The sequence below is a fragment of the Camarhynchus parvulus genome, chromosome 2 (genome assembly GCF_901933205.1).
Source record: "Camarhynchus parvulus chromosome 2, STF_HiC, whole genome shotgun sequence".
In the NCBI taxonomy this organism is placed as follows: domain Eukaryota; kingdom Metazoa; phylum Chordata; class Aves; order Passeriformes; family Thraupidae; genus Camarhynchus; species Camarhynchus parvulus.
The window spans coordinates 58840465-58853944 of record NC_044572.1 but is presented as its reverse complement, the minus strand read 5'-3'; the positions used below and the strand labels follow the sequence as shown (position 1 = coordinate 58853944).

At 42.8% G+C, this 13480-nt stretch overlaps 1 protein-coding gene across 2 annotated transcripts in view; it reads left to right on the top strand.

Moving 5' to 3' along the window:
- Positions 1-249: 249 nt before the first annotated feature.
- The window catches only part of SALL3 (spalt like transcription factor 3), a 24616-nt gene continuing 11385 nt past the window's right edge, over positions 250-13480 (top strand). For both annotated transcript variants that reach the window (XM_030970672.1, XM_030970666.1), the window contains exon 1: positions 250-1967. In XM_030970672.1, the coding sequence (XP_030826532.1) occupies positions 1889-1967 (79 nt within the window). In that variant the 5' untranslated portion in view covers positions 250-1888. The remainder of the gene's footprint in view (positions 1968-13480) is intronic.

The window sequence follows — 13480 nt, the reverse complement described above, 5'->3', positions numbered from 1 at the left end:
GGGACGGGCGGGGGAAGCTCGGCCCGGCTCCCCAGCAACTTGAAATGAGATAAGAGTGGAAAGCGGTGGGTGGGGGAGAGGGAAGTCTCTCCCCACCCCACCCCCCCTCACTTTTACAAAAAAAGGGGGGGCCTGGGAGAAAAGCCGCTGTTGGGAAAGTGCGTGCGGAGAGGGAGGCTCGTCGGCGGCGGGGAGCGGATCGGGCCGCGGGGCTGGGGGCAGCCCCGGCGGCAGCCCCGGCAGCGCGGCACAGGAGGCGGAGGAGGAGGAGGAGGAGGAGAGAGGGAGGAGCTGCCGCGTGACCCGCTCCGCTCCCAAACTTGAAAGTTTATCTGCCCGAAATCAAGAGCGGCCGCGGTGCGCGCAGCGCTCCTTGGCACGGAGCGGAGGCAAGCGACCGGCGGAGCCGCCGCGCAGGGAGCAGCTGGCGGCGCCGCTGAGAACGAGGCAAGGCGGGGAGGGGGGGATCACCCGGCGACAAAAACAACAGCCACCCCCACCCCCCAAAACTGGGAGACGATCCATACTATTTGCTGGAGACCGAGGACTTGCTCATCGGCGCACACGCGAGCCCGCTGTCATTAGCTAACAGGACACACGGCTGAGCCGGGGGGGTGGGTGGGCGGAAGGGCGAGGAGTGTCACAAAAAGTCATTACAACCTGAGAGAGAGAGGGAGAAAGAAAAAAAACTTCCTACCAATGGACAACAGGAAGTGACCACCACCACCAACGGGGAGTCTCTGCTTGGAGAAACAAGCTGCAAGACAAAGAAGAAGGAAGGAGAGGTGAAAGACAAAACTGCCCAAGGTCTTCTGCTTGTGCGTGCGTGCGCTTTCGAGAGCGGGGAGAACAAAAGTCAGCCGGGAAGAGGAGACAGAAAGAGCGACGGGAAAGGAGACAGGATGGAGGAAGAGCTAAAGAGAAGCATGTGAAGATCAAGGCGAAAGAGCAGCACAACGCCGAAAAAGAAAGCACACCGAAAAGAAAAGGCATACGCAAAAGTTTCTTTTCCTCCTGGGAAGAAATTACTCACGCACAGAAATCAGATGCCTTGCAGCCCAACTTCTGGGGAAAGCGAGATCGAGAGAGTAGAGGACGCAGAGTGAAGAAAGAAAAGTGGGGGAAAAAAGCAGAAAGCAGAGCAAAAGAAACTGAGAGACGGGGGGGAAGAAAGCACGACAGACAGAAAAGCGAAGATCGTGACCTTTCCCAACAAGTGAACCTTGCACATATGTTGTGTAAAGTGTGTGCAAAACAGATTCCCTCCTGCGTGGTGCGTGTGTGCTTCGCTGCTGCCGCCGCTGCTGCCGCTGCCGCCGCCACCGACGCGGTCGGTGCCTCTCGCAGGCGGCGCTGCCGGTGCCGGGGAGACGCATCATTTGGCGGAGCGAAGCGGCTAATTGCGGAGCCCCGTCCTTCATTTACATATGCAGCCTGAGTCCGCTGGAGACGCGCCAATCCGCGCTCGCCCCCAGCACCATTAATCGCCATGCATTATTCACAATCATAATTACTGAGCCCCATGCGCGCTGCGCGCAGCCGCCCCAGCCCGCCGCCCCGCGCACTCCCCGCCGCCCCGCGCACACCCCGCCCGGCTCATCCCCCGCTCGCTCACCCGCTCACCCGCGCACTCACTCACTCACTCCCAGTTTGGCTGGCTGGTTAGCCTTGCCTTATTTTTTTTTCTTTTTTTTTTTTTTTCCCGGGGTGTTGGTTGCCTTTTCTGTTGTTTGTTTGGTTTGTTTTGCAACTCGACTTTTATTTGTGAACAGTTATTTGCAGTCCCCAAACCCCCTTCCTTCTTTCCCAATTCCTTCCCCGCTCCTTGCCACCTCCACGTCGCTGATGCCTCTGCAAAAAGCAGAGTCAAGACGGCTCAGTTAGCAGCATGTCTCGTCGAAAGCAAGCGAAACCCCAGCATCTCAAATCGGACGAAGAGCTACAAGCAGAGGTAGTTTCTGAGCACGGTAAGGGCTCCCGTCGCCTCTTTATCCTTCTCTCTCTCTCTCTCCCTCTTTTTGTGAGTGTGTTTCGGATGGAGATAGGTGAATTTATGGTGATGGTGAACATGGGAGCGCAATTACTCTGCAGCGGGAGAATGGGAATTAGGGCAGCCGGGGGAAGAAGCAGCGGAACTGAGAAGTTCGCAGCTTAGCCAAGTTTCTGCAGCCCACCCCCTGCCTAAGCAGCCCTCCCAGCAGCAACCTCCCGGCCTTCCCAGCGCTTTGATCGCGACTGGGCTCGGCGGCGGATCTCGGCCCTCCCTCCCCACTCACCCGGGCTGGAGCAGCTGCAGGAACGGGCGCCCCGGAGCAGCGCCTGCCTCCTCCTCCTCCTCCTCCTCCTCCTCCTCCTCCTCCTCTCCGCTGCGCTCCTTCTCTCTGTGTTATTGGGTATCCCCTTTTCCCCCCTCCTGCTCCCTCCCTGCGGAGGCTCGGAGCGGACAGGAGCCGTGTTCCGCTCGCCCCTCCGGCGGCAGGAAAGTTGGGGCGGCCGGGGCAGGGGTGCCCTGCCCGGGGCCCAGGGAGGTCCCGCGGGCTGCCGGGCCGCGGGGCAGCCCCACGGCGGCCGCTGCCCGGGGATGCCCCCGCGGGCCCGGGTCGGCCGCCCAGGCTGCGAGGGCTGCCCCGGGCGCTGCCCCCGTTCGCCCCGGGGGACCAGGAGGGACCGCGGTAGGAGCGGGCAGGGCCGCTCGGGTGTGCGGGGCCAGAGGAGTTGGTTTCATTATTTTCGAGAGGATTCAACAGCAGCTTTTAGCCTTCCCCCCTGCGCTGCCTTCCCCCTTTCGCCTCCTGGCTCTGCTGCGACTGTAATTATTATCAGTGGTAGGTGACACGGAGTGCCACCACCGCCACCAGCCCCTGTCGCGCCGGCTGTAAGCAGTGGGAAAGGGTTATTTTCTCGTCCATCCGCCATTCCTCGCTTCCTCCCCACACGCAGGCACACGCATACTTGCTTTTATGCATCTGGGCTGCCAGGCTGCTAGTGAACAAGTGTCCAAAGCTGGAGAGATTTGGACTGTAATCCTGCTTTATTTCCACGTTGCTGTAATTTTCTTTTCGGGAATCGGGCTGCAGGCTTCTTCCTTTTTCCTTTTTTTTTTTTAATTAGTTTTAATTTCCTTAGTAGTCCCTGGCACTGCAGCGTGCAAAGGCACACCACAGCCCATGCTCTCTTCTCCTGGGCTAAGTTGAGAGCTTCCACTTGAAAGTTTTTCTTTTCCTCTTTGCATAGAGCCCACTGATTTATTAGTTTCTTGCATAACCAAGCGGGATCCCAAATGTTTTCTGCTTTCTGTGTAGGCCCCTTGCTCCACTATATTATCTCCTCTCTCTCTCCCCCTTAGAAAAGGAAAACAAAAAAGTCCTTCTCCTGTTTTAAAACTATAATTACTCTTAGGTTGCATCTGTGGGGAGAGAAAGGCAGCAAAGTTGAAGCTTGAGGAGGATTTTGACTATTGTATCTGAACTTTACAGCCCTGAAGCTTAAGGCAGCGTGAATCCACTTCATAAGGTTAAAACATCTGTCAGACTGGGAAATTGTTAAGCCTCCCACTCCTTCCCAGGGTGTTTGGGGAGGCAGGGAGCAAGTCCCACACCATCCAACGCTGCTAAGGGGGTTCCTGCCACTACTCAGGAAAACCCACTTGGGCTGACAATAACAGGCACACAGAGAAATGCTTCCTTCTGTCATAGTGGAGGAGCAAAGCTGTGCATTTTCAATTTTTTTTTTCCTTAGGAAACTGTGGTCGTGTCAAATAAATTAATATAGACAAGCAGATAAAAATTAGTATTTTATTATGAAAGCAAGATTTGTTGAGCCCATTTCTGTTGGCTTGGGCTCTAGGTCCAAGAATTTATCATTAGCATTATAAACTTTTACATGCTCTGAATCCATTTCAATACAGGAAAATAAAACCCAACTACTTCATTATGACACTCCTGGTGAGTTAATAAATTGAAAAAAAATTGTTAAACTAGGTTTTTGTTTTGTTTTGTGAATCTTATCTATGTAGCCATGTCACCCGAGATTAGAACAAGAGATATGCTAAAAAGAAACGCTTGCATATGGTGGGTAGATTAAGGACAAAGAATCTTTTTGTCATGGAAATGGGGTTTTTTTCCCCTTTTTGGGGGGGTTTTGTTTTGTTTACTTCATCACATAGAATTTCTCACACTTGGTTTGTTTTGTATTGCCCTCAATGACTACATGATCAAATGAATGGATTTATTTCTGCCGAATGAGAAAGACAGTCTTTCCATCAAAAGGACTACATTGCATCCCAGTGAGGAATTTTAAAGCGTTATTATTGTGGTCCCTGAATAGCACAAAATCGGCTTTCACAGCAGCCCTAAAATGCAACAATGTAAAAATACCTTTCAGCCTTAGAAGGCTGTTATCAAAATGTACTATGTTTCCTTCTATTAAAACATATTTTAATTAATAGAGTAAAATCCTTGATGGCTAACAATTAACACACTAAAGTTGGGTTTGCACTTTCATTTGAGAAATGTGAACAAGGTGCAGACAAGCTACAGGAGCAGAGGGCTATCTAGTGCACATTAGTGTAATGTAAATCATTTACACATGATATTAGGAAGCCTAACGATTGCCATACTTGAAAGCAATTTTATAGGCCAGATATAATGAGAGTTCCAAATCTCGTGAATTAAAACACTTCTGGTCAAGTCAGTGTTCTTCGTTTCTGTTCACAGCTGTGATCAAGATATTGCTACAGTTCCTGAGTATATTTTGCAACAGGCCAAAAATAGTTCACACAGAGCAAGAATATTTGTCATTTTAAGAAAGCAAGCTGTTAAAGCAGTATTATTTCATATGTGTAGCCTGTTCACTCATTTTGCTTCTTGTCTCCAAAGGAGTTAATGCAAGACTAAGCAAATGAAGCTTAGTATTAATTTAATGAAATCATGTTTAATATCACCTTAAAATAGATTTTATAAAATGAAGCATTTAAAAATTAATGTCCCATAAATGTAATCCTCACAGTGAAGGGATATTCATAGCAACAGAGAGAAGCATGGAAGTTTGGGGTGCTGGATGGAAGACAAACATTAGGCTGGGTTTTAAGTTGATTGGTCACAGCAGAACTTTCATGCTAATGTTATCACAAAAGTTTTAGAATCCAAACAAATAATTTTATAGCCAGCTTGGGTTACAGCATAACAAAACTGCATTCAAACAGGACATTATCATGGTGGTGAGAAACTGTTGGAAATCTGAAGACAATTAGTTTGTCATCAAATACAGATATACACTCAAAATTGTTTGAAATTGTTAATCAAAAGTGAAATGCTAAAAATATATTTTTAAATAATTTTGAAAGAAATGTTAACAAGCAGCTAATGGCCATATATTTCTTGAATAATTGCAATGTAGAAGGGTGAACAAAAATATGTATTAAAACTCCCACAATTTGAGGTTCCTAAATGAGAAGATCTGCTGGAAATAATTTAAAAACAGCAGCAGCAGGACTCAGATGACTGCCTGTAGAATACAATAATCTCAGTTTCTCAGTAGATGTAACGCATTGTAATAGCTGGAATTACATTTCTAATACACTTGCTTAATTCAACAGATTACAAATGAATCAGAATTGTAGATACAATAAACATTCTTCAACTCCATTTAATTTTAAAATTAAACCATAGACATAGCATTTGTATTTTTAAGGTAGGGATAATAGAAAGTATTTTGTTTGTTTGTGGGAGTTTTGTTCAGTTTTTTAAAATTGTTATTATTTTGGTTGGGTTTTGGGGTTTTTTTTGTTGGGTTTTTTTTGTGCTGAAAAGTGATTCTTATAGCGTGCAAGTGAGGCTCTGGTAAGAGTGATGACAAATCATGCTTTGGACTTCTTCATGTGAAGTTTCTGGCAAAGATGTATTATTGTTTAGCCTGAGGTGGAAGGGATACCTTGTAGTGAACTGTGTAAAAAGAGTTTTCTAATGTGCCTTTTTCAGTCATTTTTAAAAATATTGGACCTCTTTTTTCTCCCATTCTTCAATACATACAGTATAGTCTAAACTAATTTATCTATTTCATCTTGGTAAACTGGGAATGGGCTGTGCAGTTTTGGGCAGTTTGGTGACTGCACTTAGTATTCTTCTGGAGTATGTCCACAGACACACAGGCTCAGCTACAGCAAAGACACAGCTCAGTATGTAGCAGCCAGCCTTATGCAAGTGTAGTCACTCCATCTGCATATAGGGAGGCTTAAAACAAATTTTGGGGGGACATTCCTCCGTATGAAATTGAGCTATTCTCTATTGCTTAGACACTGTTGCATTTCAAACTTGAGAAGTCACAAGCAGCCGTCAGCAAATATAAAACTTATGTGATTTTTGCAAATGTTCGTTCTGAAGCAAGTGTAAGAGAAGGCTTTTTGTTTTGAAAAATAAAGGCCAAATTAGTATGGCTATAAATTGTCCCTTTGATTAGAAATGGTAATTGAAACTTTATGTAAATACTTTTGCCATTACAGTAGAGACTTCACATTCAAACTATGTAACGTCTGTGTTTGTGTAATTTTAAAAATACTCTGCACTGAATTTTGTTGGCCATAGAAAAATATTTGCAATAATAAGGAAACTACAGCAATTGGCCAATTTGCTGATATATGTATAACAATGGAAGTAGACAAAACTGGCTCAGATTTTATCTAGTGATTCTCGTCTTGAAGTCTTACCATCTCCTGAGGCAGACATTCAGACACCTTTTTCAGAGTGAGAGGGAGGAAATTTTAAAAGGTGTTTGTTTAAATTCTGTGTAATTAAGCTATTAATATGCATACATTTAGCTGTTGAAAATTACTTTTCCTCGCCTAAGACAGAGGAAAAGCTACAATTCAAAAAACATGTTTCATTAGAAAAAGTGTAAAAATAAACTAATTAATAAAGACTATTAGTGCCATTTGAAAAATAGTCTGAGTCCTGGGAAGATTTTCCTGATATCTCTCCTTCATTTGATTTGTTGTCTGCCAAACATAGACAAGCATATCTGTTGACTATCCAGCAGCCAGGGCATGAGTCAATCACTTTTGCTGATAATAAACCAGGTCAGGCATGACATTAAAATAGTTAAGTACTGACACAGTTTCTGCAATAAAGCATATAAAAATAATTTATTTTATTGTATTGTATTTGTAAAATGAGAGTAATTGTCTACATTTTTTTCCCCAGAGGAAGCACTAGTAAATCTAGTTCTAGCAGTACATTCATATTGAGTTTTATATATCAACGTCAATCCTGCTTCTTTTACACTCTTAAAATTTCCCACTAAATGTAGTGAAGGTTGTCCATGAATTCAAAAAAGGGAATTTAGGCCAAAATGTACTTTTAGGAGCTGGTTCAGTTATAGTGCTGTTAGACCTAGAGAACATTTCTTCTTATCCAGGAAATACCCTTCAAAACCATGACAGCCAGAAAGATAGATGTTTTTAAGGGTGATAGAAAACCTTAATGCAACACATTTGAAAAATCTGTTTATTTTGAGCTAAAACGTGAAGAGATATAGGATTAAAGAAAGGGGGCTTTATTATTTCCTTGCTATATTTAGGGTGCAAAAAGCAAGCGCACTTGAACAATATTTATTATTACAGTGTAAACTAAATCTTTACAAAAAGCCCTTCTGAAATGCTTATTGCCACCTTCTAATACTGGCGCGTGCGGTGTGTTCCTCCCCCCGCACCCCCAGTTTCATCACTTTCCCCTCCTCCCCTAGAAATCTGAATGCTATCACAGGCTGCAAAAGGAACACCGAAGGTATTTCCAAACTTGGGAGCCAGGGAGGGAGGGAGGCGCAGCCCGGGCTGGGGCCGGGCGCAGGTGGGCGCCGCGCCGCTGGCTCGCACCGCGGGAGCTCCGCCGGGGAATGCCGGCCAGAAGGTGGGACCGCGGAGCGCCGGAAAGCTTCCCCAGGTCTCCTCTCCCTGAGGGTGGGTAGTTAGAAGTGCTTTGACAAGGCTTGCTGATTTAACCTTTGCCTGCTTTGCCCTGCCAGGGGTGGCCACTAGATGTCAAGCTCATAATACAATTAGTACATCTGTGCAGTTGACCTTGGCAGCGCGGCTTACCACTGTTCTGTTAAGTGTTAACACTGAATTTGAGTGTTAACTAGAGATCCCTCGGAGTTTGCTACATGCTGTACAGCTTATCAAATGCCCATCTAGTTCAGCACAAGTGTTTACAGTCCTTAAAGTAGGAAAAAGGTTTTCTTTTGTGAAGCCCAGAATCTTGAGCTGCTTAATTAACCCTGCAGGTGCTGCCGTATTTTTGTTCTGGATAATCAAAACCGACTCGTCATTCAGCGTTTCAGGAGACCCTTTCTCCTGGTGCCATTCCATTGCTTTCATTTGTGAATTTGCTGATGCACTAATGACCCCAAAGATGGAAATGATGAAAGCTAAAGGATTTGTCTAGATCGTTATGGCTTTGCTATCCTGGGCAGTACTGCAGTGTACAGAACGGTGAAGGACCAAAACGACTGAGCTGCACAACTGGCATTGAACTGCACCAGGTTTGCTCTTTCAAGTACTCCTGGTTGTGAGTAATTTTACTCAAAGGAGTCCGGAACTTGTAAATTCAGTTTTGAGATATTTAGTAGATGCAGGATTTGGTCCTCACATCAGTTCCTTGTCTTGCAAGCCTCCAAAACCAAATTTGCCTTCCTTTCTGTGCTTGCTCAAAAAGTGATTGGCTTCATTAATTCATACAGGGTGTTAAGAGTTGTGTAGTTTAAAATATAGTTAATTATTCACTTTCCAAGGAGAGCGATGCAGAATCTCTATGAATCAGATGCAGAATCCCCCTCTTTCTTCTAGTTTATTTGGTTTGGTTTTTCAATTTTTTTTCATATCAGCTGTGTTAGAAGTATTTACCTCCATTTTACTTTTTTTTAGGATTCCACATAAAACTTGATGCATTCCAAATAAACTTAATTCCCACAGACACCCACATTATTTGTACACGAATTTTGCCCAACCTGAAATTATTGTACCTATGCCATAACAGCCAACTGAGTATCTGTTTATATGACTTTTAAAAACACAGCACAGGTCTTATTTAATATGATATCTTGCACAGATATTACAAACAATTTGTGAAGCTTGCATCTGTTCCACATCTGCGTCCACAGAGAAAGGCCCCAGTGTTTGATATAGTGAAGTGCTTCGCTGCACAGATTAGAAACTGCAAATGTTTTAACCAGAGTACAGTTAGTGCCTGTGCCACAGGTGGCTGTTACTCAACAAATTCTGAGATTCAGGCTACTGAATGGATCTAACCGAGTGTGCCAGGTCAGCACCGGGTTTTGCATAGCAAGAGTGCCCTCCACTGTTCAAAGCCATGCTAACAGCTTTTGTGGGCTGAGAAAAAGGACAGAAAATTTTTCTTTTGAGTCTGGAATTTCTTCTACATTGTTAAACACAGTAGGGGTCTCTATTTGTCTCCTCCTGTTTCACAGCTTGGGCTCAGTATGTGATAATTCATCTTTCTTTATGGGATTCAAAGCTATCATAAAGAGTTAAAAAGAATTAATTTGCAAGAAAATAAACGCGTTCTAACAATTTAAGAAAACTTTCTTTAACAGCTCCATCAATTGTAAGAGATGATAGAGCTAAGGAAAAAGTAGTACTGTTCTTCTCCAGAGTCAATATATTGCTACAAGACTACTGTTTCCAAATTTATATAATTTTAAAAGAAATTTATGGGGGGTTTTTTTAGTATATGTTGTTACTTTATTTAATCTGTGCTTGGGGGAAAATAAGTATTCTGATGATAGGATAATTGTCCTGTGTCAGTGCACTAGGCTCAGAGTTTTGTTTATAATAAGGCTTGTTTAAATATACAAAATGCTGTGAGTTGCATTTTGAAATTATTATTGGATTTGCATGTGAGAGCATTTTATACATCTGTCTTTATAGTTAGCAGACATTTTAGCTTCAGCTGATGCTAACGTATGCATTTTTTCTGAAACTTCTTCACAGTTTTTACACTGCTTCTCGGTGTTTTTTTATTTTCCTGAAAGAAATTACTACATTTAGAAAATATTAATTAACTCTCCATTAGACAGCTCTGAATGTAGAAAAAAATAGCAATTTATACAACACTCTTTCATGTTTTCATTTGTATTATTGCATATAGCCTAAAAAGAAGCTTCAGAAAATATTTCACCCCCACATTTGTTGGATTCTTATTTTTTTGAATACTTCAGGAATGTATCAGCAGTTTAGAATATGTGCAAGCCTAATGAAACGTAGACTGTCTTACTTGATTTTACCCAAGTAAATCACACATAATTGAGGATTACATGACATAGAATAACAGAAAAACAAAATACTGAATAATCAGAGATAATTTTATTGTAACAGTCCTTATTTAATATAATTGAAAAGGCTCTTTTCAGTTAATTTACTTGTGTGGAACTAGAACTGATTTAAGATGGGACAAAATGAAAATATTCTCGAGCAAAAATTAAACACAGTATTTGCTTGGGGCTTTTTCCACACTGGAAGCAGTTAGTCCTAAGAAAGGGGTCCTTTAATAAGCAGCATACATTTTAAGACTTGACCTGACTAGCATGTGATGCTTAATTTCAGTCTGTTTCACGAAAGTAAATAGCAACATTTTTGAGGCACCCATTCATTATATTTTCCCTTCATATCATGTAAGAAGCTCTCCTCTCACACAGAGGAGAAAGACCTATGCTGACAGTAAAAATTCAGAGCTACTAAAGCCAGGTTTACAAATCCTCCGTGTGTGTAATCAGCAGCTGTTGCATACACATTTGAAGGGACTTTTTTTTTTCAGCTCTGCACATTTCCCAAAGGTGACTAAAGGAGCCATGGCACCCTTTGAGCCATCTCCCTTCTCCTTGGGCACTAAGGAAGCAGGCTAACACCATCCTCCTCACTCCTGCCTGAAAAGTGTTTGGTGTGTTCACTTAAGTTTGGAGCACAGAGCAAAGCCTCCTGGCATCAACTCCTTGTACTCCCCCTTACTGAGTCACCAGAGCACCTGAATGTCTTCAGGTATCACCACCCCAAAGTGTCTTTCTCAAAATGCCTTTGTTTGAATTTCTGTGGGCTAATTTTGGGGCCAGAGTTCGGTGGTGCAAAGTGCCAGCGCTGCTGGAGCCACCGTGGCTCCGTGGGCTGGTACCTGCTCAGGAGCATGCCTCGGGTACCATCTGAGAGATGCTGCCTGAGATTTTTCACCTGCTTTCACAAGGGAAGCTTGATGTGCTGTAATTCATCTTGCATCCCATAGCAGCTTCAGATTAGTGTGTTAGCTGTTAGACTACTAATGAGAAAAAGAAAATAACTGAGAGGTTATTAGTGGCTGAGATCCTGACTGCTTGACAAAACTCCCATTCAACACCCTTTGTGTAACTAAGAACTGCAAAATTCAACCCATATCTGTAAGATTAATTAAGTGCTTGTTTAATTCTGCCAAAGTCCTTGAAAATTTTTACTGTATCACATCCTCGCTGTAATAACAAAAATTATTGTTTCTCTTCAGGAAATTTAAAGGAAAGATATTAAGTTTTTCACTACCTAACAAATTCTATCACTTTGTAATACATCAGAAAGTGAAAACAAGCTATAAAGCATAAATAATGTGGAAATATTCTGTTTTCCTGCAATAGACATATTCTGTGATTAAGAAAACAAAGTTAATTTGTAGCTTAATATTTTACCATTTAACATTTTTAATATTCTCAATTAGTGATTAAATTTTGGTATAGATTTCTGTCATTCATAAAGTGACTGAGTTTTAACAAAGAATCAAAACCAGCCTTTCATGTAGAATGCTTTTAAGCTTTACTCCCTGTTGAATTCAGTGAGGACTTACATTTCAAAAGCAACAACAAATACAGTGCCTTAGTGCTTTCACATCAGTACGTACTACTGAAAGGGATGTTAGAAATTGCATTTGTGAAATACGGAGGCAATGCCCATTTGTCCAGTACAGGTATAAATTGCAAAATATTTATCAGTTGATATTTTTAGTCTTTCTTGTTTTACCCTTGGAAGCACTTGTTTGCATGGCTAGTTTGTACTCTTTCAATCCTATTAAATTCAGCACTGTTTCAGATGTGAGTAAAGGCTACTCCTTTGAGTAGGACTTGTTGGATTGAGACCACAGGCTGTCATTCTGTGAAGCATCTTAGTAGCCTCAGCATGCTGTGCAGGAAAGTACCATCACCCATGGCAAAGCAGCATTTACTTTCATGCCATTTGTGTCACCTGTTTGCCTGCCTGTCCAAAGAAGTGAAGCTTTGACAGAGATTTGTTTGATTTTTTGTTTTTTAAGCCAGAATAATTTCTCCGAAATGGAAAGTGCTGTGATGAGATTCGTAGTATGTCTAGTTTGAGGTTGAACTGGAGGGAAGAAAACCCCTAGCAGCTCTTTGTCACTATTTGAAATATTTTTCTAAAAGAGTCCTTAACTATTTCAAGGCAGATGGATGATGAGGTGAATGAACTTGGATCAGTCATTTGAAAAGTATTCTCATTATTTTTAAGGTATGGGAGTTGAGGGACGGAGAGCTGTAAGTCCCCACCTCATACAGGCAGGAGCCCCGTCTCCCTGGGACAGCACAAAATGAACCATTTATTTCATTGAGAGCAGATCTGAGCACTGATTATCCAAGAAATAACTATACTGCTGCATTCCTCACGTACTTTTTCACAAATTATATTTCAAATGCAAGCTGCTGTTTCTTTGAGTTTGAGAACAAGTACACTAGCCTGCTTATTATTTTGAAATGCTGAACAGGTCCACATCAATACCTCCTGGTAGTGGGCACCAGGAGTTAAGGTTGCTTTGGAAAGCTCACGTGTTATGTACTTGCTTTGATACATGGAGATCATGAGGCTGTCTTCCAACGCATAAAATAATACCTGTTTTGGTATTTGCTAGATGTTCACATTTGGGCTTAGTGATCGCTATACAGTGTCTGAAATAATTAGCTTTCTGGTGTTTGATCAGTTCATTCTAGATCAGAGGACAGCCATATTTGAATGGCTATATTGCCTGAATCCATCACTAATTACTGAAACCTTTTGTGCGAGGTTTGTTTAGAGAAAGCTCTCCTTAAACAAAAGAATACTGATACACAGATAAAAGCTGGAAGGGGAGCTACACAGTTAGCAGCTTCTTTAAGGATCAATCCTCCTTTGCAATCACTTAGTAGCAATATTTGAAGTACTACTTGTAATAATGATCATAACCATAACAACAACAACACACAACTGTTACCTGGCCTGCCAATGCTTGGAAATAAGCACTGGAAAATGTTCCCAGTGAAAGCCTTTGGAGAAACGACGTCTCTCTCTACATGGTCGGTACTGCCAACGAGGGCACTTCATAGATTCTGAGCAAGGACCAGAGAATCTGTCTCCCCGACTTTTAAAATGCAAATCTGTAATGTAAATAAGGATTTGTTTGAGTTGTCTTAGTTC